Source organism: Amborella trichopoda, chromosome 4 (assembly GCF_054954075.1).
Source record: "Amborella trichopoda isolate Santa Cruz 75 chromosome 4, AtrichopodaSantaCruz75HAP2 v2.0, whole genome shotgun sequence".
Classification (NCBI taxonomy): domain Eukaryota; kingdom Viridiplantae; phylum Streptophyta; class Magnoliopsida; order Amborellales; family Amborellaceae; genus Amborella; species Amborella trichopoda.
Window position 1 is genome coordinate 7383857 of NC_142339.1, and position 27350 is coordinate 7411206.

Genomic DNA, 27350 nt, shown 5'->3' on the forward strand with positions numbered 1-27350 from the left:
GCCTGCATTTCTATAAGATGCAGGCTGGTAGCATATGTTAACAACGTCCTTTTCGAAATAATCCAAAAAGAAAGGAAAATATAAAAATGAATATTCATTGCCAAAATACTTTCTAATCTTTGTCAAAATAATAGGACATAAAAAATATTATAAATAGAATGTATTTGTTATTTAGATTTTTATAATTTTTTTAAAATCCCTAAGTAAGACACCCAACTTAGAGATGCTCAAGCTTGCTAAGGTGGCGAGCCCAAGTTACTCACGCTAGTTGTCAAATAGGGGCTATAAGTAGTATGTTCGGACCATTCTCACCTAACACCTTCAAAAACAACTAACAAAGGGGTAGGGGCGGTTATCCTCACTGAATTACAAAATAATAATAATAATAATAATATTTAGCGTTGCTATATTTTCTCAGGATTCATATTTCATGAATAAAAGTACTCACGAGAGAAAAGATAGATTTGTGTCGTTTTCCTTGCCATAAAATCATGAAAAGAGTAATTAAACATGAACCATAACCACAAAAATTGGACTTTTGGACAATAATGGAAGGGACTTAATTTCACACTTCACACTAATCTCGTATTTTTCCTTTTATTTTCCTGAAAAGAAAAGAGATTGTGCAGTTTCAAGACTTCGTCAAAATAATGGCCTTTTTATCTCGCTAAAAACCGGCGTCTCTAAAAATTTCGATTTTCCGTTTAAGGCCCTTGGATCGAGACGCCACACCCGAAACTCAGCACTAACGGGAATGACAAAAGTTGAGAGGGCACATTCGCAATTTCGAACTATTACAGGGAGATTTGTACATTTATCGTGACCTGTCTTTCGACTCCTCCACGTTTTCGCCGCCTTCCATATTCCTCACTTCTACTTCCCGCTCTTTTTTCCGTTCTCTCTCCCCCCTTTAATGAACCAAAAACAAATAAATAAACAAAAAAAAAATACAAATTGATTAATAAATAAGAATGGAGACGCAGATCACTATAAAAACCCTTGAACTGTAAGAAAGTTGCAGGACTTTATAGCACAGAAAGAGACCGGAAACTAGAAGAACGAAAAGCAAACAAGAAATTTGCAGAATCTCTGTGCCAATTGATCCCTGTGATTCTCACCAGAAAGTTCGTGGTTAAGATAGAAAACGAACGGTTAAGATAAAAAACGAACGGTTCAGGTGACGTTTCTTTTAATCCTCTTGTGTATCTCGAATGCCCTGAATAACTGCGTCCAGTGATCAGTTTTGGAGCCCTGAAGTTCAATTTCTGGTTTTAATGGTGAGATTTAAGGCGTTATAATCATATCTCTCTCGTTTCTCTGGTAAAAATTGCAATTTTGTTTATCACTGCTTTCCTGCACCAGGAATGGTCGTTCGGTAAGATTTGAATTTCATTGAAGAAAATGGGAATTTTATTGAATTCAATATTGATAATTGAATCAGTTTATTTTGAACATTGTCTTGGATCAAGAGTTTGTTTTTCTAGTAAGCTGTGGTGAGAGGAATTCATTGCTTGATTGATCCATAGTAAATTACGGAAAGGAATTTAGAATTTCGGAGTCATTTCGTTTTATTTGAGCCATTTGATTACTTTGCCATTTTACAGTTGCAGTGATTTGAACAATTTTCTTTCAAGTTTATGCAATTTTCTTTCAAGTTTATGCAATATCGCCTTTAGGAACAGAGTCACTGTATTTTTCACCTCTGTCAAATGATGACTTTGTTTTTCAAAAACTTGATATTAGGCACAAATCCCTAAAAAGAAAAATGGCTATCTTTTATATCTTAAAATAATAAACCTCTTTTAGTATATCTGAATCATGGCACCTGATCTTTGTTTCAGAGGCCTCGACAGGATTTTACTGCTAGATTATGATATTGCAGGATTTTCTAGCATTAAAGCTTCATTTCAACCATACAAATCTTTATTATCTATTATTCTACCGCAATATGAAATCTTTATAATCTATTATTCTACTGCAAAATGAAAATTTGGATGATTTGAACATGATATTTTCCTCCAAATTCTGATGTTTTCTGCATTTTTTTTTTTCTCTGCATCGCAGGTCCCCATGTGAAGCTCTCTCTCTCCTTGTATCTTTCTCAAAATTTAAAACTTATGTGAAGACCTCTCTCTTTCTCATCCTTTCTCCAAAATTAAGAAGAAGCGATGTGTCCTGGTTCGGAGGAGAGAGATATGCAGGAGGAATATCAAGTGGAGGAGTTTAGAGAGAGAATAAACTCATCGAGAGGAAGTCGTTTTGCCCTCCTAAGTGAGCTCACAAAGAGAGGCGGAGGGAGCCAAGAAAGACTGATCCAGGGTTTCAGGGGTTGCACCCAATCAGTCATCATCCACCCAGACAGTCGGTGAGTTCTTTAATCCTTTTATCCACTTCTGCCATTTCCTAAGATTTCCACTTCATCTTGTCCTTGTGTTTTTTTCCTAGTTGGGTCTCTCTCTATTTTTTAACCTCTCCAAATTCTCTCTTTCTCTCTCTTCATTTTATCGAATGGTGTCCCCCTAAATTAATTTTAACTGGTTAACATCTTTATTCCGTGTCTCTATGAAGAATGAGTGCCATTTATGTTTGTCCCTCATTATAAAATTTAAAGGTTAAAAAATAATGTAGATCAAGTAGATCTAAGATTTATAAAATCTTGAAAATTTATGGTCTAGACAATGTATTATGAAATGTATTATTTTCCAGACTTGAAGTCTAAATTTTTTTTTACATCTATGTATCTCAAGGTCGAACTGATCAGATTTGAGATTTTTTTTTGACGTCGAAACAACTTCTTCCAGTGAAATGTTTAGGTGGGCTTTGTTCGATTATTTAAAAGGTTAATTTCATATAAAAAATTTTCTTTAATTTGGAGAGAGATCTTTTATAAAAAAAGAATTGAATTGAGAGAGTCTTCCATATGAAGAATGAGAATTTAAAGAGATAAGGGTACACGTTACCACTTTTAAAAAGATAAGGATTCAAGTTTTATTTGTATAACAGTGTGGATTTAGCCCGGAATATTTGCCTAAAATCTCGCTTTGAAGATTCCTCGTATAACGGTTGGTTATTGCGTTATTGCATACCGCTATTTATTGAAACAAAAGTTATTGTATAGGCTATGATTATGACATTCTTTTTATTCGGTTGCATATTGAACTTTTCAAATAGCTAGTTTGTCCTTCTCCGGATAAGGGAAAACGGTCTTTTCTTTCAAAATTACAACGCTATTTGATGTTGTATAGTGTGATCCCTCTGGTCATGACCATGTGGCTTATCACTGCCCATTCAGTGGGTGAGACATCTAGTATGACCTACCCCTCCATCACCATCCAACCGTATGTGGGATGATGATAGACTCTAGGTCCTATTATTGACTTATTGTTATAAAGATAATGGATCTTGTAATTGGGGAGAAGAAAAATCGGTCGAAGGAGTTAGAAGATATAATATGGGGGATATCTATTATGCAAGATGTGTTTTGAAACTTTTGCTCTGTTGATAAATGAAACCTTAAATAAAAGTGTACAAAGATATTTTCCGTATAAATTATATGTAGTTCCACTTCTTATCTGTTTTATCTATTGCTCATATCCTAATATTGTGCCAAATATTGTTTGTTTTTTTTCTTACTGTGTCACATCCAGCAAAAAATTTAAAAAATATATATTTCTCATGAAAATAAATAACCAAACTATCCTCAAATATTTTAGGGTTATTATGAAAATTTTCCATCAAAAAATATTTTTTACTATTTTTATCTTGTGCACCTCTATCAGAAGAACACACGTCTCTAAATTTCTATACAAAATGATTTATAAAATAAAAATTCAAATAAAATACTCTAACCAATAGAACCAAGATCTAAAGCTTAGGATTCAACTTATGATATTGTGACTCATGCCATTTCAACCATCTATTTATATCTAAACAGCTCAGAGTCGGGATTATATATATTTTTAGATTATTATATTTTATATTATATATATAAGTGTTGTCACGTGTAAAGCCTGGGAAGACCTTTTTTTAAAGTTTTTTAATGCCCTTATGGCAAAGCTCTAGGAGTCGCCATGACCTTTATGTGAACCCTTTAACCAACTATGATGCTATAACACGTGCAACGGCACATGTTGGGCCCAAGATGAAACTCCTTGGTATGTACTATGGAATCTGGATAGTCCTTTTTCCTAAGAAGAAATATCGACCGTCCACTTTTCCTTCGGGCATTTCATATTGGTCTGGTGTTCGAAACCCAGCCAACCTAACTGAAGTAGAAAAAATCAAACAAATGATAAGATGAAAAAACTTTTTATTTCGAAGGGAAACGCTGTCGAGTCATCTGTGGTTTGAGGGTAGGTGCCGCAACGTAACGTAGGTTCCATTCATATCGATAACACGTCAAAAAAAAAAAAGAAATCTATTTATTTAGAAAGAAATTACGTTGTTCTCTCCTGTACCAATTACAACTAAAGCATTCGCTTTTCTTCCAAAAAAATACCTTTTGAATACAACTTATCCTTAGTTTATTTGTTCATTTTCTTTGTCAACATGTTATGATTAATATTTTTTTATGGGAATATTGTCAAAGTACCCATATGAGATTGAACTATTTAATATTGTATGTATATTATTTGATTGAAGTTTCATTTTATTTATTTACTTATGCATTTGTGTGTTGTTTGCTGCGTGAGGGATTCAACACTTTATTAATATAAGGTGCTTGACCCCTAAATACAGCTAAGTGCCGAAAAGGCCATGTTTTTTAGTTCCTAAAATTTTATGTGGTCGAAAATGCTTTCAAGTTACAACTAAAGTGGGGATGCTTATTAGGAATGGAACATTATATATTGTTTTTAAGTATAAGGTAGTTGTTTTAGAATAACTTTCTTATTGCATTTAACAAAATGAAAGGAAGAAATAGGTTTGTCCCGCATGGAAAATATGGAACTTTAAACATAGAGCTAATATCTTATTGCATGTTTGGTTCGTGTGAAATTGTTTTCTAGAAAACATTTTCACATGAAAGAATTCTTTCATGTGGTTAAGTGTGAGAATATTTTTACATCAATTATTTGTCAAGTGGTGTGAAAAGATGCACTAAGACCCAATGGTATAAAAATATTCACATATTTAACCACATGAGAGAATTTTTATATGTGAAAATATTTTTTGAAAACCAATTTCACATAAACCAAACAAATTGTACTTTGCCGGAGTCATGGGCGTCTACATTCTAAACACGTCAAATTGAACTCTATCCATATAGAGCATGGGTAGATTTTCCTTACTAGGGCAATAATATCATATGACGTTGGCACATGGGCAGTATTGTGTGGCGAGCACATCCAGGCCACCGTGTTTTCTACAGCACGGTAGAATCCGCCGGTTGGCTCAACTCGCCCTAGCTAGGGCAAGGCCACCACATCTCGAGGACAAGGACGGGGCGGGCTTGCCAGGTCTATGATCAAGTTGGCTTGGCTCTTTTCTACTATTCTTGTTCTTTTGTTTATTCTTATCATTTGGCTCTAGTTAATCCTTGTAGGACTAACCAGGCAAGGGTCAGAACGGCCCGGCCCATTGCCACCTTTCTTTAGATCAATGGGTGGGCCACCAATGTTTTTGCCCTTGTTGTATCTAGCTATTTATGCCCACAACTAGTGAACATTTCCCATTTACGGGTGTGAGGCTTTTTCTTTTTTTTTTTCGGATAATTCAATAGGGAATGCAGCCGTTATCTAATTTTTAAATGATTAGGTTTTCAAAGCTGTAAGTGAAATTAGAAAGCATGATGTGCAATTAATTAAAGCATAGAGGTACTACCACTATGGCTCTGAGCACGAAATGCAACTAAGATAGAGGGTGAGGTTGCTTTTTCTAGTAGGTGAAAACATGGTCTCTACGCCATAAGTAAGCCAAGTACCCATGTACCCGCGCCTTCTTGAAAACCCAAGGAAGTAAATATGCTCCATACATATTTGGATATGGAAAAGCATCCAATGGATTATGAAAAATATTGGTCCATTTCATCATCGTCGAATATAAGGATTGACCGTGGCGGCCAAAGAATGGAACCAACCATTAAGATCTTGCTACTTTTTTCTCCACCGTGGAATTTGTTTCCCTAGATATTAGTACTGCAACTATAGGTACTGTTTCAATGGATTACCATATGCATTGCTACTTGAATAGATCAGGTCATCATGTTGCGGACGTAGAGCCTTCTCAAATCCGGACGCGTGTACACTTGAAAAGATTGAACCAAGTTTAATTCTTGTCTGGTCGATGATTCATCTAATTAAGATTCTTAGGTGAATGGTTTGTTCATGTCAAATGTGAATAGTATTTCAAAACCCTCACGATAAGGTAGATTGTTCATCCATTGTCGGATTGCTGGATTGGTGATTTAGATCGAGTTTAGATTTATTCAAATCGATGATCCAGAAAAGTATTAAAAATAAATAAATTGAAAAATAAAATAGGGCTTATGGAGTGGATATTTAGAAGGGAGTTAGATAAGCTTAAAAAAACAGCAAAAAATATATACAACGGGGGTTTTAGGGAGATACCGTCACGAGTCCAGTTTGGTCCCAACCAATTTTCATTTGAATCCCTTGTTAGATCAGTCGTCCAGTTTTAAAACGTCGTAAATTAGTTCATCTATTGGAGCCTAGTTTGACTTAGTAATCGTCAAAATCAGACATAGAAGTCATCATCAAACGCTTGTCAAGATTGGGGAATGGGATTGGACAACACGATTCTGATTTCTAATTGTGAAACACTAATTCTTACAACATAAGGGCACAATGTACATAATTGAAATCCCTCTTGAAGGTTGTAAAAGTAAACTCCGAATATGTGGCGTTTTTTTAATAATAATAATAATTGGGGATGGGTTGGGGTATTGGTATTAGAGGGGCGGATGGCTCAACATAGTGTCTCATCTTCCATTCTCATTACTAATGTATATGAAAGCAAAAAGTTCGTATTATACCAGTTTAGATTTGAGATTCATAAAAAGTTTTGACATAATTTTACGTTGTTCGTCTACTTAACACAATCCACCTCTTTTACCCAAACATGTGACAGGTTAAGTGAAAGTTTTAAAGTCCTCACCCTTCTTATGCCTTTTTCTTATTTATTCTTAATCGTTGCTTTTGGGATACCCGAGTGTTGAGTTGTTACTCGTTGAACCAAACATTTTCTTGCTAAGTAACTCTTAAAATTTCCCAATTACAATATCTTCCGGTTCCTTAAAAAGGAATGAAAATGTGAAGTATTTGTTCATCATTTGAAGATATTTTGTTTTAAATGTTTGTTAAACTAGACCTATGTTTTCTCTCTTTTTTTATATAAATCAGTAAGATATATTGTGTCACCCACCACCCTACTTATTTATACCTCGAATCTATTCCCAACAAAAAAAAAGAATAAGAAGTGTATAAGCTTTATTTAAACCATTAATCTCCCTCGCCCAAACTAATCTCTCTCTTCCTCTCTACAACTGAAAAAAAGGAGCAGGAGTCTTCTCCTCCTTAAATGTTCTCCTTTAGATGGCAAAACAACACAGAGGGCAAAATGGTCGTTATTCTCCCAACGAACACCTTTGGATATCACATGCTCCCTTTGAGTTGGAAACATAACAAAAATGGTTATTTCTTGATAGAAATACAGGATGCCTCAAAAACAAGATTTCTAGGTTAAAACGAGCAAAACGTTGCTTGTTTTGTCGTGTTATATATAAGCAAAGCATTCATTTAGGAAATTTGTTATAATATGTATTTATAGTTTTTTTTTTTTCTAACTAATTGTTGGAAATAAATTTTTAAGGAAAATTACATACATATTCGGTATAGTTTCCGTTATTATGGTTATACCGAATAGTTTCCGTTATTACTACCATGTCCCTTTTTTTCATGTCAAAACGGAAATTTTAAAAAAATATGATTTTACCCTTTTTCGATTGTTGAACCGGAAATACTTTGAATTCAGTTGTTCAACAACCAAAAAAGGGTAAAGTCATTTTTTTTTAAAATTTCCGTTTTGACATGAAAAAAACAGATATGATGGTAATAACGGAAATTATTCGGTATAGCCGTAATAATGGAAACTATAACGGATATGCATGTAATTTTTCGAAAGTTTTATCTATCTTAAAAAGTATCCTATTTATTTATAAAATTTCAAATTATGAACTTTTTTACTTTAAAAATAAGCTAATGCCAACTTAACATAAGATATTTGAAATTTTAGAAAATATTTGAGATTAGAGTCCTACTGCATCGTTTTTTTTTAGTGAAGTTCAAAAATATTATTGGATCAACAAAAGTACAACAAATTAAGAGATTACATCATCAGATACCAACACCTCTGTAAAGAAACTCCATTCTTCGCAAGACCATAAACCAAATTATTTGCCTTACGAAAAACATGAACAAAGGCAATAGTAATGGAGACAGAAAGATCAAGAATTTGTAGCAGGATCGACCTAAGCTCCCAAGGAATCTTAATCTCTTTGGTACATCATTTGATGACATTCAGGGAATCTCTTTCAACGATACACGTATTTCCTGGGGATCTAGCAGCAAGAAACTTAAGACCTTGAAGAACCGCAACAAGTTCAGCATAATTCGTTTTTTTTATGCCCAAAGGGCATTCATAGGTAAATTGAATAAACCCATTACTGTCCCTCACAACTCCATCAAAACCAACAAGGCCCAGGTTTCTTAAAGAACTGCCATCAAAATTCAATTTGAGAACCCTATTCGACGTAGGAGACCAATTCTACCTCGGCCTACATTTACGATACCCAATTGAAAAAGAATGTAAAGATTAAACTTCACATCTACTTCCACAATATCCCTTCCCACTTTGGAGATTGATAAGAATTCCCAAATAAAATATAAAATTTTCACCATCATTTTATTCCAGGATAGACAACAACCTTCAAATACTCTTCTATTTCCTTACATGGCCTACGCTCCCTCTATTTCCATGATCGTGTGCCAAGGGTTATTTCTTTACATGGAACAAAAGATGGTACATGGCTTTACCGACAACATCCCATCCTTTGATAAATCCCAAACCACCTCATCCTCTGCCATAGCTGAGATATAAACCTCACTAAGAGCTGCTAATACCTCAGAGAATTGGGTAAATAGCTCATCCGGGATTCGATTATAGATAAGATTGATCTGCCATTCCACCTTATCACCATTAAATATAAAAAGATCCCGAATAAGAGCATTCGGATTTTCTTCTTTTTGGAAAACAAGTGGAAAGACCTGCTTTAAAGGCGAGTTATTTAGCCACTTATGGTACCAAAAAGAAACCTTACCCCCATCACCAACCATCCATCGTATGTCCCTATGGTCAAAGATTTGCAATAATTTATTGATCTCCAACACGGCGACACTCATCTGCTACCATTACTTCCTCCTACCCACATCTTGACTCTATCATCGCCATATTTTGCTGCCACAACTTGATACCATAATTGATCTTTGAGCTTTAAACTTCTCCACCACCATTTAGAGTGCTACTACATGTTATTTCTAATATTTAAATTTTTACTTACTAGGGAGTGATTTCATATGACGGTTGTATAGTAATATAATGAAACAATCTTCAAAAATCGTGTTAGGGCTATTTATTTTACCTCAATTTTTAAATATACACTATTTTCATTCAAATGAATAATCACAAAAAAACAAAATTTGATAATACACTCTAGAAAGTGTTTTTTTAGCCCGATTAATATAGGCCATCCATTTTAATAAGATGCTTAGATCTAGGCCTTAAAAAGACTTTTTCCATATCCAAATGGCTTTATTATGATTAAATGAACATTGTTAAAAATAAAAAAATAATTACGAGTTGGTATAGGCCTAGACCTTGAAATTCACCAATTAGATGGTCTATTCATTTTTAGTAGAGGACTCATTTTAACTATTTATAGGATGTAAATTGAATTCTATTTTTTTATGATTAATTATTGTGGTGAAGAGAGGGTTGTACAATTTTTGGGATCATATAAATACCACAAATATGATTGTTTAGAAGTATGGTTCTATTATATTACAATGACATGATGACATGCAATCATTTCCCTTACTTAATTTATAAATAACTTATGTCGTGATACAATAATTAGACTTTTTATCTATTAAAATAAGTAGATTTTTCAACTATTATTAAAAATGTCCCTTTTTTCAATTTATAGTGAAATTTAATAATTTAGATCATGAATATTATTTACTTTATAAATAATTAATTTAATTAAGATAGCTGAAATTTAAAAAAGGAAATTGAGACAAGAGTGAGAACATGTATGAGAATATCTATTTTTAGTACAAGGTCACAATCTTTTTTGATGTTAGATTTGAAATTTGGACACTAAGAACAATGCACACAATTTAAGAAAAAAAATTATTGAGCATCGTGCATAATCAGTGACACACCCTTAGCCATTTGATTTTATATTTGATGGCTAAAAACAACTGGACTGTAAAAAATAAGTAGTCTCATCTTATACTTTCCGTACAAATGGAAGGATATTTGGGTGACTGCCATTATTCCATTGACCAAGCTTAAACTTAAAAAAAAAAAAATTATCGAACTTTGTGACACATCCAAGCTATCAAACTTCATATCAGAAGGTTGTAAGTAATTGTGACCACTTTGTATCAAAGGTAAATGGTCTCATTGTATACAATCCTTTTATTTATTGTTCTTGAAGGTAGAGGTAGATAATATAATGGAAAAAGTTTATATAAGGGTGAGGCTCTAAACAATCAAATGAAGGCGCCCCTCGAAAATTTCACTAGAAGTGGTTGTCTTGATACCCAAATATTTTCAAATTGATCATCTCGACCTCAAGATGCATGGACATAAGAGTTTTGAAAATAGTGCATCTTGTAATGCATTTTTGGATCATCAATTTTCAAGATTTTCAAGTTTTTATAGATCTGCTCGATCTACACTATATTTAAACCTTTAAATTTTATAATTTGAATGAAAATATATTTTAAGGCTGTCACAAAGATTTTCAATATTAAAAATACATTTCTCAATATTATTTGAAAGTGCGCTTTACTTTGATTATTTAGAGCTTCGACGCTATACAAATTGCACCCTTTACAATAATGTAAAATTTATACTGTCTAAAAAAATAGATGGCCTCACTTCTACAAGTAAGATTTCAACCTTATATGAACTCTTTTCTTTCTTAATAGCTATGGTGATCACCAAAATTTCTAACTCGTTAAAAGATTAGGCAAGATAATCTATTTCCAAAACTTGAAATCCATTTTTTTTCTCATGTTCATGCATTGGATATTGAGATAATCAATTTAAGGATATTTGGAAGCATCAAAACAACCTCTTTTATTGAAATTTTTGATGTGGGCTCTAATTTGATTATTTAGAGCCTCAACTCTATATAAACTTTTTTCTATTGTAAAAAGTGTAGTTTCTATAAAAGTGAGGCTCTAAACGATCACAGTAAGGTATACTTCTAAATAGTATCGAAAGATGATATTTTTAGTAGCCAAAAATCTTTGTGATGGCCTTAAAATATATTTTTATCTCTAATTATAAAATTCAAAGCTTAAAAAATAGTGTAAATTTAGTAGATTTATAAGCACTTGAAAAAATTGAAAATTGATGGTCCAAATCATGCATTACAAGATGCATTATTTCTCACACTTAAAATCCATCACATCTATACACCTTGAGGTCGAGATGATCGATTTATGGTTTTTTTTACTTCAAAACAACATTTTCTAGTTAATTGTAGAGGTGCGTCTTAATTTGATTGTTTAGGGCCTCAATCTTATATGAACTCTTTATTATTGCAAAAGACGTGTCACTCTTTAATATTGTCTTAAATGACGTCTTAAATCTATACGGTCTAATTAAAATAGATATTGTAGAATATCACAATCTTCTTTATAAATCACAACCTTACTTCTACAAATAAGGTTGTCATCTTATACAAATGACATTAGAAAAAGAAAGAAAAATAAATTATAAGCCTTGTCAGCCTTCATTTGACTCTCCGCCTCAAGGTTTGCCACATAATAGGAAAGTTGAAACGTTTTGGTTAAAATGTTTAGGCTACTTAACACAACCCACCTTGTGAACTATTTATTTTTTAATTAGCTTTTACTTGTATTTTTTCTAGCAATCACTATGGGTTCGGCTTTTTTTCATTCATGATCCTGGGGTGCAAAGTTTATCGGACCCCGACTCGGACGCGATTTGACCTGGACCAGATTGGACCCGACCCAAAAAGAAAGAAAAAAAAATTGAATATTATAACTATAAATATATAGTTATATTTATTTAAATAATAACTACATATTATTATATATTAAATATTATTAATATAAAAATTCTATTCGGATCAGGTCCATGTAGACCTGGACCAGGACCGAACGGTGTTCGGGTAGATCCAATATTTGGTCCCAGACCTAACCTACCCGGTTTAATTCTTTAACCCATATGATTTTGAATTTCATGAAGGTGCCAACGGTCGAGTATCATCTAAAAGACTGAAAAATGGGAAGCAATAGACAAATTTTAAGATAAGAGCAACCGAGCGAAGTAGCAGACCGAAGCAGCAGTAGCAGCCATGGCTGCCTTCAAACACCCCCTGAACCTAACCCTAACTCTCACCCAAATCTTAAATCTGACCCCTTCCTGCACCTTATCCAAGATACTAAACCCTAAATCCCCTCCAAAACCCTACTTTTTGAAGACCCAATGTGCCCTAAAATCTATCCATTCCGCCTCAAAAGCCCAAAACTGTAAAAATGTTATCCAAGTACTGGAAGACAGAGGCCTCGTAGACTCCATTACCAGTCAAGACCTCAAATCAGCCTCTTCAAACCCTAATTCTTCCCCTCTTAAAGTCTATTGTGGGTTCGACCCAACGGCCGAGAGCCTTCACCTTGGCAATCTCCTCGGTCTCATTGTTCTCTCATGGTTTAGAAGATGTGGGCATAAGACAGTTGCTCTTATTGGTGGTGCCACTGGTCGAGTTGGTGACCCATCAGGCAAGAGTCTAGAAAGGCCCGAACTTGATGAGAAAACCCTAGAAAAGAACATATTGGGTATCAGGGAATCCATTTCAACGGTTCTAGGTAGGAGCGAGGAGATTTTTGGTGGGAAAGAGAAAATTGGGGATGTGATAATTATGAATAATTATGATTGGTGGAAGGAAATGAAGGTTTTGGAGTTCTTAAGGGAGGTGGGGAGATACGCAAGAGTCGGGACCATGCTCGCAAAAGAGAGTGTAAAGGCTCGGCTCTCGTCGGAAGAAGGAATGAGCTTTACAGAGCTCACATATCAGCTTTTGCAAGGTTATGATTTTCTCTATCTTTTTAAGAATGAGGAGGTTTCGGTACAAATTGGGGGCAGTGATCAATGGGGGAACATAACGGCTGGTACTGAATTGATTAGGAAAATTCTTCGCGCTGAAGGGGCATATGGGTTAACTTTTCCTCTGCTTTTGAAGAGTGATGGTACAAAATTTGGAAAATCGGAAGGTGGGGCGATATGGCTCTCGAGCTCCATGTTGTCCCCATATCAATTTTACCAGTATTTCTTCTCTGTCCCTGATGCTGATGTGATTAACTTCTTGAAAATTCTCACCTTTTTGAGTTTGGAAGAAATTGCGGAGTTGGAGAAAGGGATGAGTGGACCGGGCTATGAGCCCAATTCAGTTCAACGAAGGTTAGCAGAAGAGGTCACAAGGTTTGTTCATGGGAAGGATGGGTTATTAGAGGCAGTGAAGGCTACAGAGGCCTTGAAACCTGGTTCAGAGGCAAAGTTAGATTCTAAAATTATTGAAGAAATTGGGGCTGATGTTCCATCCTGTTGTTTGGATTATCACGAGGTTCTGAACCGATCTTTGGTGGACCTCTCAGTTGCTTCAGGTTTGTTAGAGAGCAAATCAGCGGCCCGTCGCCTAATGAAGCAAGGTGGGCTTTACTTGAATAACAAGAGGGTGAATGGTGAAGACATATTGGTAGAGGAGGAGGACATAGTGGACGGGAAGGTGCTTTTGTTATCGGCTGGAAAAAAAAATAAGATGGTGATCAAGATAATTGATAATTGATATTATTTAGTTGTCCAAGGAAAATAGTTGGCTTTTGCATGGTCTCATGCAAACAATTATGCAATTCTTTGATGAGTTGATGTTTCTTTGAGAATTTTGTTCTTTCTTTTGAGTGGTGAAGGAGGTATGCAAATTTGTAACTTAGGGTGCAGGACTCAGGACCCTAAACAATTAGATACTAAGAAGCTACAACCCAGTAACAATGGGCTTCTGGAAAAGAATTTCTCATTTATTATCTTCTTGTATGGTTTTTGGGTTGATGCAGTAGATTTTGCATGAGTTTGATCTTTCAACATAATTAGGCTGCTTTGCTGTTATGCTCACTTGCCACTGCTTTTTTTTGTTAGTAATATATAACCTTTATTTTTTTCAATGGATTTTATTGTATCATTTAAACTATTGGCTAAGCCTACCCTGGAAAATAAGGAACCGGATCTAGGCTGAACTATGGGAGGATGATATATAAAAACTTTCACCTCCTATAATTGGAATGTTTAAAGAGCACTTATTCTAGTGAACGTCAATTATCCCTAGTTCGGGAACTCTCCTTAGGGACCTTTTAAATTCTCATAACCCTGCTCAAATATGTAGAATGCAATCGCCATTTTAAATGGCCGGATCTTTTGCAGATGCACTGTGAGTCTATCTTTCATAGATGGAATGTTTTCATTTTTATTTTTTTATTTTATTTTATTTTTACAAGTTGCAAGTCAATTGGATGAATCTTGTTTTTTAAAGACAAACACTCTTCAAACCCATACTTCCTCAAGCCTCTTCAGGGACATCTGATTAAAAAAAAATTTCCTCAAATTTATGGTATCCGGGAAAGTATGATTTGTGGTTATGTAATGCAGGTGGTACCAAGTGTGGACATTTATTATTCTTATGTGGGCTATTTACTCATCCTTCTTCACGCCACTCGAGTTTGGCTTCTTCCGGGGATTGCCCAAAAACCTCGTCTTTCTTGAGGTGGCTGGACAGATAGCTTTTCTAGTTGACATCCTCTTCAATTTCTTCCTTGCTTATAGGGACTCCCAAACGTATAGAATGGTCTACAAACGCAGCGATATTGCATTGCGGTCAGTATTCTTAACTTGCGTGTTCTGTGAGTGATTCCATCGATGGTGTCATTATTATTTTCTTTTTCTTGAATGGTTGGAGACTATGAGCCTTCATATGAAAGACTTGGACCACCTGTATTATTTTTATGATTAGCATGGTAATATTACCCATGATCCTGACCATTTATTGCCTAACAAATGCATCTGGAAGGGACCCATGGGCCCCATCATTACCAATGGGCTTGAGTCCCAATTCATTCATGTGCATTTGCACAAAGATCCTGGGTAATGGTGATTATTGTTATTCATAAATCTGTTGTTTTTTTTTTTTTGGTTCTTTCTGGTGGAGTTCTTCAGTTATGCCAAATCCTGTTTCTTGGTGGACCTTTTTGGCTGTCTACCCTGGGATGCCATTTATAAGGTACTCATCAGCCATCCTACCTTTAGCTTTCCTTTCAAGACAATTAAAAATTGTACTGTTCAATATATGTTTCTTGTGTATGGCACACAGCCAAGCCATCCACCTTCCATTCTTCTTGACAAACGGTGGAGATTGATGTAACCATTGGATGTACGTCAGTAGAGAACATGGTTGATCTCCAGTTCTCCACTGTTAGTCATTTGGAAGAGATGGTTGACCACTAGCTGTGCAATCGTAAGAGCATGCTGAATTTATCTTTTGGGGTGTCCTTTCCCTTGTCTCTATACTGAAATTCTAAAGCTTCTTCTAACAACCCTATGACTTATTTCCCAAGAAATATTAGTTATTTGATGGTTACCTTCCATACTTTCTATGTGCTAGGTTTCTATAATTAGATCGCTACTTGATTACTTTTATCTTGTAGGATCTTTTGTTGACCATTAGTTTTCTCAAGTATGCAGTGTAAAAAATGATTTTCATACAAGTTACTTGCTAGAATTAAACCTTGAATGTTTTTGCTGAAAATCATGAACCATTTAGTTGCGTCTCCTTGAGGGAACTGTTTCATTAATGTATATGTTCAGGCCAGCGGAAGGAAGGAAGTAGTGAGATACCTCTTATGGGTAAGATTGAGTCGGTTGCAGAAAGTCACTAATTTCTTCCAAAGACTAGAGAAAGACATTCGCATTAATTATTTGTTCACCAGAATAGTGAAGCTTATTGTTGTTGAGCTTTACTGCACACATACGGCTGCCTGCATTTTCTACTATTTGGCAACAACAGTTCCTGAATCAGAGGAAGGTTATACTTGGATAGGAAGTTTAACAATGGGGGACTATAGCTACTCACATTTCAGAGAGATTGATTTCATAAAGCGGTATTTGACATCACTGTATTTCGCAATAGTTACGATGGCCACAGTAGGTAAGTTCCTTTTTTCAGAATTATTTTCCTTGAAAAGTTTGAACACTGAAAGCTTATTTCTTTGAAGTGTGTTGTTTACTTGGAGTTATCTTGCATGATCCATTTGGCTCAATTTTTGGCATCCCTGAGTGCTAAACAATGGTTAGATGTCTGACCATTGGTTCAATTTTTTGGCATCCCTGAGTGCTAAACAATGGTCAGATGTCTGACCATTGGTTCAATTTTTTGGCATCCCTGAGTGCTAAACAATGGTCAGATGTCTGACCATTGGTACAATTTTTTTGGCGTCCCTGAGTGCTAAACAATGGTCAGATGCCTGAGGTCCAAGGATGACATGTAGATTAGATTCTATGCATTGGTTTCTCTAACCAGGGTTTGCAACCATGGAGGGTGGAGAGAATGGCTTTATTTATTTGAATATACATTATTCAAATGGTGATTTGTCATATTGCGCGTTGTGCTGTAGAGTCATTTAAGAATTGGAAATCTTTAGTGGGTGTGGTTTGTATACTAAACAATCAAAGTAAGGCATCCTGCTAAATAGTGTCGAAAGATGATTTTTCGGCACCAAAATCTTTGTAATGGCCTGAAATTTTACTTTCATCTCTAATTATAAAATATAAAGCTTCAAACATAGTGTAGATCAAGCACATCTATAACCACTAAAAAATATTGAAAATTGATGGCCGAAATAATGCATTACAAGATGCACTATTTCCCAGACTTGAAATCCATTTCTTTTCGCATCTATACATCTAGAGGTCAAGATGATCGATTTGAGGATTTTTCGACATCGAAGTAATCTCTTCTAGTGAATGTTTTAGGTGCGCCTTGATTTGATTGTTTAGCGACTCAACTTTATATAAACTTTTTCCATCTTTTATATTTTGCATGCTTATGCTTAAACCTCCCTCTATTGGAGTTGTTTATCTTGTGTTAATTCTTCCATATTTTTGGTTTTCCATTATACTTTTTAACATTTATAGTTGTAATAGTTAATGCATGTGATTATATGTATCTATTGCATTGTGATTAAGAACTAGATATGAAACAATTCATTTAGTATAAGTATATCATACTGCAATCAAGTGATCTTATTATATTCCTTAAAGATATGTATAAGTTATCTTTGACATGTCATTAAGCTGAATCATTGAGCTACATTTTTTATGAGACACAAAGTTTACAATTCTTAATGTCTCCTACATGAGGCACATTTACAGGAGTTTATAATTTATAATAATTCATTTAATGCATGGAAATGTGAAGCTTCTATAATATGACTAAGCATTGGGCCCAGAAGTACTTATGCATGAAACTTAGATCCTATTGCAATCAAATTGTTCTAGCTTTAGTTGAAAGGTAGAAGTTGATGTAAGTCAAACACTTTGCCACAATTAGATTTTGTGGGCATTGCTTGTCCTCTTTTATCAACATTGCATCATGAAGCTTTATTCCTCATGGAGGCATTCATGATTAATATAGTCTGCAATACATGATTGCATTGATTGTTCATGAGCTTTGAATGTGTTTTGTACTTTTTATGTTACAGGCTATGGCGATATACATGCTGTCAATCCAAGAGAAATGATATTCATCATGATATTTGTGTCTTTTGACATGATCCTTGGTGCTTATTTGATTGGTAACATGACTGCATTGATTGTTAAAGGCTCAAAGACAGAGAGGTTTAGAGACAAAATGACAGATCTAATCAAATACATGAACAGAAACAAACTTGAAAAGGAGATACGTGATCAGATCAAAGGGCATGTGCGGTTACAGTATGAGAGTAGCTATACTGAAGCTTCTGTCCTTCAGGATATTCCAGTTTCTATTCGTGCCGAGGTTTGTGTAACATTTTAAATTCACATCCAATGTATATGGTACACTTGAAGAAATCAATTATGGAAAAACTACCACTGGAGGGGGTTGTCCATTTCTATAGCGTTGATGGACCACCCAAAATGCATGTTAAGAGGTTTTATAGGGCCTGAAATTTTCCAAACAGCTCTCGATTCACCTTGTGATCAATTCTAAAGAAAAAGTGATGTTTAGCTCTTGATCTATAGGTCTTCTTGCGAACTAATGGATGGTCAAGAGTCATAGTTTGAGTGGCAGCTGCCATCTAACAAATGGATGGTTCTCGGGAAGTCCATCAGTGCTGTAGAATGGACAGTCCCATTCATAGAAGATTTTCCCATCATTTATTTTATATTGTTGTGATCATCCACTAGTTTGTTATCATAGATGAAAGATAACATTGCGGTGTCAAATCTGTTGCCAAAATTTGTCCCTGGATTCAGCCTCCAGTTTACATTTGTTTTTATATAATACTACTAACTTAGAGTTCTCCATTTATTGTTGAATACATATCTCTCCTTAAGGTGATCTATTTTTGCAGATTTCGCAATCTCTCTACAAGTCAACTATTGAAGCAGTTCCTCTATTGAAAGGATGCTCATCTGAATTCATTAATCAAATTGTGAGTCCCTTATATGCAGTTATAGTACATTCTCATATTCTAATGCACTACACTTTTGAAGCACATTCTTGTTTTTTGGTCCTTTTAATGCCAAAAAAGGACAGTTTTTTTACCTGAATCATGTACCTATTGTCTACTCATAGATATCTTCTTAGAAGTTTAAAAAGTACCAAATTCTTTTAGAATGATGATATATTTGTTGATGAACATCATGATATGTTGGTTGATAATCTCTTGTAATGGCTGGATATCAGCCACAGAAAATGCTAAAACATTAACCAGAAAAGTATTATTCTGCTGATGGTTAGGTCATGTTTGAAAGGTGGCCATATTGATCCCACAAAATGCATGTAAATTAAAAAATTTTCTAGTAACTACAGCAACGAGTTTATTTACAAGTGCCACTTACAATAGAATTCCAATAAAACAAATTAAAAGCAAACTAAGGATCCTCACTTGCTACCATATCACAACCTCATTGAGTCATTTCATTCATTATAAATCAGAAAATTACAAGAAGAAAAGGAAGCAAGAACCATGGGAATCCATTATCGTAAACAAGATGCATGGGATCACCTCCAAAGGACTTAGTATATCCTGCTCCATTTAATTGAGCTCAATGGCGCACTAATCACGGTTCCTGCCTATTCTCCTCAAGATGAGAAGCATATGACAAACTGAGAACACAAGAAGGGATATGAGAGAGCAGAACCAAATCAGTGCACTAGGGCACTCCAAAAACCAAACATGATCATACCTCATGGTAGGATAATTGGTTGTGGGCTCAAGCTTGGGGGGTGCCACTCTAGATCTCCTTATGTGGGTCGTGGCACCCCCCACACAGTGGGCTAGAGAGAGAGAGAGAGAGAGAGAGAGAAAAGAGAGAGAAGGTGGCATATGGAGCAAGAGGAGAGAGAAATAGGCCTTTAGTCAAATTAGGGTTAGGGTTTCCCATGACATAAAGTCTTTTGATAATTGTGTCCCCAAAACTTGGGTGCCGTCTTATTGAGATTCAATATGGAGCATTGATCTGCAGTGATCTATGGGGTGAAGAGAGGCTTTTAATCTCAGCCCTCTATTCCCTAAATCAACCACATGATAGAGGAAAGGATCTAGATCACTTACCCTTAGTTTCCTTGACCCATGCTCTTGTAATTTAGAAATATCCAGCAACATAAAATAAGATAATCTCCCATACAAAAATTGCACAACCTTATGAAAAGAAATGGAGATACTTTCTAAAATCTTATTTCGCACCTTCTTTCCATTACCATTCAATAGTCAAAACTCAATCTCATGAAATAACTCAAATATAGGGGCGTGTGGGTCATGGAGGCCTTGTGGGCCCTACGTGGGTCTTCCATAATTTTTCAATGCCCAAAGATATATTTCTAAACCCCTTCTTCTATTTTTAAGGAGGCTTATGAATTTTTAAAACTGAAAGTCCATTTATTTTTAATGAAAATTCATGATGCGATAATAAAATATGTAACACGCTTTAAAATTTTATTTTAGTGATTAATAATTTCTAAAACATAATTAAAAGATAATTGGATCCATTAGATGAGGAATATCCAAAATAACTAAGGCACTCTACCTTTGCTAGTTCGTGTGGTCCACAATCCATCGTCTCAATCTAATTCCGCAGAACCCATGACGTATAGTCTATTGTAGGGGCTTGTACTTGGTCCATCATAGTTAGCCAATAAATGGAGAGAACACAAGTCTAGTGTATGGATTATCGGTTCCCATAAAGACAAGTCATGTCTCACGTAGATATGCGCATACTATTGCAATGGTGTAGGGGAGCTCTCTTCAGCACATGTATACGTGTTACCCCCAATGAGTCGCTTCTCATAGATACAATTATCTTATGTTGAGGATTTGGCCTTTGCCCTTAGTACCACAGGAGACTGGCAACCTCCTGGCTAATCCATCATGGCCATCTCTCTTACTCAACAAGGGCTATTCGTGCAAACCCTCTACAGTTGCATCTTATGCCTAGAACTAAAGGGTTTTTTCATTTTGAACTATATTCCCCGGCCCAAGTGAGTCAACGGGCACTATGAAGCATGCCTCACCAATCCTACGTGGGGCCATGCTTCCAGCGGAATATAATATCATTGTAATCTTAGTTTTTACATGTTGTCAAGGCCTTTAAAGGCAATATCCCCCAATGTCTTCAGACCTATATTTGGGCTCATTTTATGTGGGTCTGGATGACATATCATGTAGTGTTGTACCTCTTGAGGTAATGATATATTTCTCAAATGAATTGGAGCAATCAAGTCTTTCAACCATGTGACAAGCATGCTTCCACAGGCAAGGGAGTCATGTGATTAATATATGTTGAATGTTTAATCTTAGCCAATTCCCGTGGTCCAATAGGCAAACTACCAATTTGTGGAGAGGGCTCTAGGGTTGGAACATTCTCAAAGAAAAAACAAAAGAACAAAAAATTTTGGTTGAAATTTCTTTGTGCAAACCAAGCTCAGTAACAAAAAATTCTGGTTGGATTTCTTTTTCGCAAACCAAGTTGACTAACACAAAATGGAATGCTTCGAGTAAATTTTTAAAGTTTAAGATCTATACATATTTTTGTAGGGGTTTAGAACAATGAAAAATTAGTTAAGTGTTGAGTGGGCGACCATTTATTTTGAATTGGCAGATTAAAATTAAATATCTTTAGAGGTGATTTAGATCAATTTCATACTACCGCTTATGCTGGAAATGAAAAATGGGAGATGGTCAAGTAGGCTAACTGGCTCTAGGCCTTCAAATCAGTCCTCAAAGACTGAACTCCTGGGTGAAAGAAGTTTTCATTTGAAGCAGTGTCTGTCTTGAAGAACTTCTTATTGCGTTTATCCTTTCTGAACAGCCATATATCAGTTTACCTTCTTTTAAAAAATATATCTATAACAATTGCTGTAAGTTTGAATCAAAGAGTTGCGTCGTGTTTTTTTACATATCAACAAGGTCCTTCAACCAATTGTGCCTCTATCATTTCAGTAGGAACTCTTAGCATTATTCTTCATTACTTAGTTAAGTTTGGTAGCAATGTATCCTTGGAGGACTCTGTTTTATTAGAGAGGCCTAAAAGACCTAGCACCTTATGCTCTTCTGTTTTGGGATCTTAAAATGACAAGTGAGTGATCATGCAGAAACCAAATTCAAAATACAATACAAAATAAACTGCAACATTCTTGCACAAAGAATCTGATTTTTGTTCCATCATGTTAACCATAAAACTGTTCATGCATTTATAGTATTCAATTGGGCAACAATAGTAAAACACATACCTCATCACTTTCTATTTTTGTTATATGCATCTACAAACATCTTTGAAACAGAGATCTATGTGGAGCAATACATGTCATTGCACCAACCATGAGTCGAATATATAAGTGTGTAATCCTCATTTAAATGCAAACTACATGTAATCCGCTTGAGAGTGCAAAATTAACTCTATGCCATAGGAGTACCAAATGATGGCCTCTCATATATCCAACAAGAGATCCTCCACAAAATATCACAAGCTCCATATGATATAGTTAGGTTCATCCGATTTTAGAAAACTTATGCCCTGTATTTGGAACTGCATGTTCTTCATTTCTTTGAGTGTCTCTCTATCCAATGGACTTCATCTATAACTCTTTAATCCATTATGCACATATTAAAACAGACTCCAATGAATACATATGGTGATATGGGATATGTGGATGCACAGACATAGACATATATTTTAATAGCTTTGATGCTCTTTTATTTTTTTTAATGAAGCATGGTAACATACAGACATTGCACCATGTCAAACTGGAACTTCTTTAGATGTGAAATCCTCTCTGTTGATACAGGTAATCAGATTACATGAGGAATTTTTCCTCCCTGGAGAGGTAATCTTGGAGCAAGGCAATGCGGTGGACCAAATTTATTTCATAAGCCATGGAGTCGTGGTAAACATTGAATATCTTTTCAACTTCACGTCTATTTTTTTTTCATATGCATATATCATCATGCCTTGAAAAATATGTATCGAATCATGGAAGCTCAAATCATTCTGATTTTTAGTCTGTAACATTAAAGTTTCCCATGACAACAAAATCAATAGTGTTTAGAATTTTTCTTTTACAGGAGGAAGTTGGTATAGGAGAAGATGGATTAGAGGAGACAATTGTGCAGCTTGAACATGACAATTCATTTGGAGAAATTGCCATTTTGTGCAATATTCCTCAACCATACACTGTCCGTGTATGTGAACTATGTAGACTTCTTCGACTCGACAAACAATCATTTTCGAATATCCTGCAAATATATTTCATTGATGCTCGGACAGTCTTGAACAACCTTTTGGAGGTAAATGCTGTTGTTTATTGTCATTGTAAAAGCAGCAAAAATTTGCATCTCTTGTTCATATTGTGCTTCTCCATTTCATTCTTCACTTGCGGCATTTGTGGTTGTTGCTTAGAAATAAATTGCATTATAAATAGATAAACGAGATCTCCATAAAATATTCCCTTAATAACAATCTGACTCACCATGAAAAATAATCATTCTATGCAATTAATCTGTGATTAGTCTCTCAAAGTAGTTGGTTCTGCATTTTTTTTTAATTGTACTTTCTCAATTGACAGGGAAAAGAATCAAGTCTCCGGCTTAAGCAACTGGAATCAGATATTATATTTCATATCAATAAGCAAGAAGCTGAGCTTGCTCTTAGAGTAAATAGTGCTGCATATTACGGGGATTTATATCACCTTAAAGGTTTGATTCGAGCTGGAGCTGATCCCAAGAAGACAGATTATGATGGACGGTCAGCTTTGGTATGAATGAAATCATGTTTGAAATGTATTTTTTTTATTACCTGTTTATTTAATAACTATCATTTCCTACATATCTTTCTTTTTTATATTAATACAAAAGGGTGAAGAAATCATTGGTTTGGATGGAAGTTTAGAATTTTTTAGTAAATAACAATTCTATTTGGGTTCAATCTCAGATTATTGGTTTGCATGCATGCATGCATGCCTATAAAAGAACATGAAGCCAGCTTATGTAGACAATATTTCATTTTGTTGAGGTTATGGCTTTCAGTCTCACTTCATCGCTTGCTTGGTCCACGGAAGTCAAAAAAAAAGTACATGATGCGCTGGGAGCAAAACATTCCTCACTATTATCCATGAAAGAGAAGCCATATTTTTTAATTTTTTTTTTTTTAAAAAAAGGCAATTGAACTATTTGCCAAATGTAACCGGATTAGAAATTTGATTTTCAGAAAAAGCATAATATATGTTGGGTAGATTGAGTACAGTTGTGCTCTAAATTGATGCATAACTTTCACAACACATGGGTTTATAAAGATGATGATACTTTTGAAATTTGTTAGTTTCATTTAATATTAACTTAGTAATTCCCATTAAACAGAGAATATCAGTTTTTGAAACTCTTGTGCATTTTTGTTGTTTAGAGTGGTGCCATTGAGCTTAGCCCTAAAATTTAAAATATAATTGAACAGCTTAGTGGTACCCCAAAATGTGAAAATATTTAAACCATATAGCACAATAATAATATGCAAATTGGCCTAAGATACACTAAGAGGAAACGGAGACTTGTACCTTGAGCTCATATAGGACCTCCAAGGGTGCCATATTGTTTTGGCAAACTAGGATACATCAAATCATTAAACTGCATTATGTATGTTTGACAATTTGAATTCATGAAAATGACTTGGCACATTGTATAACGATCAATATTAGTGTGCATCTCCAATTTGATCTTATTTTTTTTAATTGGTGCTTCTTCAATTTTGATTAATTTACATCAACCCACTGCCATTCCTTTTTCCATGGTAGTGAGTAGTGATGCGTGAACCCATAAACATAAATTTTGGGCCTTTTCATTTTTGGTTTAGTTGTCAAAAGCGTCCTTGTGATTAACTTTGTTCTCCTTTTTTGTCAGCATTTAGCAGCATCAAAAGGCTTTGAAGATATAACCACTTTCCTTATTCGAGAAACCGTGGATGTAAACTTAACTGGTAACCATTCTTTTTGTCTTAGTATATATTTTGGTCTATTTGTTTGTTGTATTCTTGTGTAATGACAAACAATAATTCATAACCCACTGATGAAATTGATGGTGATGGAGAGAGTGGAAACAACCATTATGCTCATGTCTCTTTTGGTCTGTGTCTGGTGAATTGATGTTGATGGAGAGAGTGGGACCAACCATTATGCTCAGGTCTCTTTTGGTGTCTGTGTGTGTGTGTGGTGCGACAAACTACTGATGGATACAGAAAAAAGCGACAAACTAGTGATGGATATGGCCTTTTATCCATATCCAGTATGTATGAATATATATATGACCTTGTACTATATATATGCATTTCTTTTTCACTAAATTTGTTGTTTTAGATTCCTCAATCATTATAGTGCTTAGAAGTTATATATTCTCACCCATAAAAGAACCATCTATTGCCAGATAAATTTGGAAACACTCCCCTATTAGAGGCTATCAGATATGGACATGATCGTGTGGCTTCCTTGCTTGTCAAAGAAGGAGCGTCCTTAGATATTGATGATGCTGGTGGTTTCCTCTGTAAAGCTGTTGCATCGGGCAATACTGATTTCTTGAAACGCCTTTTGGTTTATGGCATGGATCCAAATTCTAGAGACTATGATTATCGAACTGCTCTTCATAAAGCTGCAGCTGAAGGGCTCTACTCTTTGGCAAAAAATTTATTGGAAGCCGGTGCAAGTGTTTTCTCAAAGGACAGGTAGATATGTTTGCTCAGCTTTCATGTTTTCACCATGTCAAAATTTAACTCCCAAGCTTTTATTTTCGAACTTTGTTGCCCTCTGAGAAAAATATATATGAAGTTTAGATAAACAAATGTCTTCTTGTGTTGTTGTCATTAGGCTTTTTTTTTTTTTCTTGTGTTGTCATCAGTATTTTTTGGAGTCAATTTTGACTATTTTTTTGAGTCAATGTTGACATTAGTACTAATCTCTAAACTATATCTACAATTAATTTTAGAAAGTGTTGCAGGATAAACAATTAAAGGGATATATGAATACTCACTAATGCTAAAAAATTTAGCATTAGCATATGTCATCACTAAAGTTTTACTTACGTATTATGAAAATAATATGTCATCGCTAAAGTTTTACTTGCATGTGTCATCACCGTTCTTTTACAGATGGGGAAACACTCCACTTGATGAGGGACACAGATCTGGAAGCAAGCTTGTTATTAACTTACTCGAAGAAGCAAAGATTGACCAGTTGTCTCGGTACCCCAACTATTCACAAGAAATTCAAGGTAAGCTTTTCAATCTGGAAAAAACTTGATTATTTGGAATCTGAGAGTTCCCCCACCATTAAATTATCCAAAAGTCTTGCCTTAATATTGTTTGAAACTCAGACATCAGCCAAATCCATCTAGATTTCCAAATGCAAAATGCGACATAATCAATTTGGATAAACCTAAGGCAATTTTGTATTTTGCATTTTTACATTTTTAAACAATATAAGGCATTTCAAGCAAATGCAAAATGGAATTTTCAAACAATACTAATGCGTTTCAAACAATTTTGTATGTGAGCACACCATCTCTCTGACCTTGGAACTTGTGAAAAGATGCATGTGCATGTATGTGAGAGATAGTGTATGCCTCTAGCATGACAGAACTCAAAGCTATTTCTAGAAGTGTTTGTGAATGAAAGCACATGTGCATGTGTATGTGAGCACACGAGAGAGATTTTAGGGATATGACGACTGACGAGTGACTATCCATTCCCACCATGAATGAAACAGGGAAAATAGAAGCAAAGAAGTGCACAGTGTTCCCTTTCCACCCGTGGGGCCCACGAGAGGAAAGGAAGGAAGGTGTTGTGATGTGGATCCCACCTACCTTGGATCAACTCCTGTCCTCTTCTTCTGAGCTCCTTGGCTGCTTCTGCACTTGCATCCTATCGGAAGATGCTGGGAAGATCCTTTCTGTTGATATGATATCAGATGGCCAAAAATTGTATGCTATCAGTGATGATTCACACATTAGAGATTCTTTGTAAAAGATGTATCATTTGATATGTAAAAATATGACATAATGTATCCAAAAATACCAATTTGTTTGCATTCAGAGAAGTTTGTACCATGAGGCGTAAGAATTTTCATTGATAAATTGATTATGGCAGTTTGTATGGCGCATTTAAATGGCTGTACCAAGCTGTCTTATTTGGGATGGAAAAAACAAGTTATTAAAATTTTTGTCACATCAATCACCTCACAATTAGCATGGCATAAGAGATGAAGCGACACTATTAGTGTATCTTGAAATGAGTATTTT

General features: G+C 35.0%; 2 protein-coding genes across 4 annotated transcripts; both read left to right on the top strand.

The window, feature by feature from the left end:
• The first annotated feature begins 1019 nt into the window (after positions 1-1019).
• On the top strand, positions 1020-14337 carry EMB2768 (Tyrosyl-tRNA synthetase, class Ib, bacterial/mitochondrial). Its single transcript, XM_088864698.1, has 3 exons — positions 1020-1277; positions 2065-2365; positions 12523-14337. The coding sequence occupies exon 3, from the start codon at positions 12632-12634 to the stop codon at positions 14117-14119; it is 1488 nt and encodes a 495-aa protein (XP_088720824.1). The 5' UTR covers positions 1020-1277; positions 2065-2365; positions 12523-12631; the 3' UTR covers positions 14120-14337.
• Positions 1020-27330, top strand: GORK (gated outwardly-rectifying K+ channel). Of its 3 annotated transcripts, XM_011631099.3 has the most exons (14): positions 1020-1277; positions 2065-2365; positions 14974-15198; positions 15538-15601; positions 16186-16525; positions 18078-18373; positions 18930-19010; positions 22865-22963; positions 23142-23363; positions 23642-23830; positions 24966-25041; positions 25485-25779; positions 26203-26324; positions 26819-27330. In XM_011631099.3, the coding sequence occupies exons 2-14, from the start codon at positions 2169-2171 to the stop codon at positions 27073-27075; spliced, it is 2463 nt and encodes an 820-aa protein (XP_011629401.1). In that variant the 5' UTR covers positions 1020-1277; positions 2065-2168; the 3' UTR covers positions 27076-27330. The 3 variants fall into 3 exon arrangements, 2 of the variants coding, with proteins under 2 accessions (XP_011629401.1, XP_088720823.1); XR_016054012.1 differs by lacking the exon at positions 26819-27330 and having other exon boundaries at positions 23126-23363; positions 26203-26318; XM_088864697.1 differs by lacking the exons at positions 26203-26324; positions 26819-27330 and having other exon boundaries at positions 25485-25783.
• Positions 27331-27350: the final 20 nt, after the last annotated feature.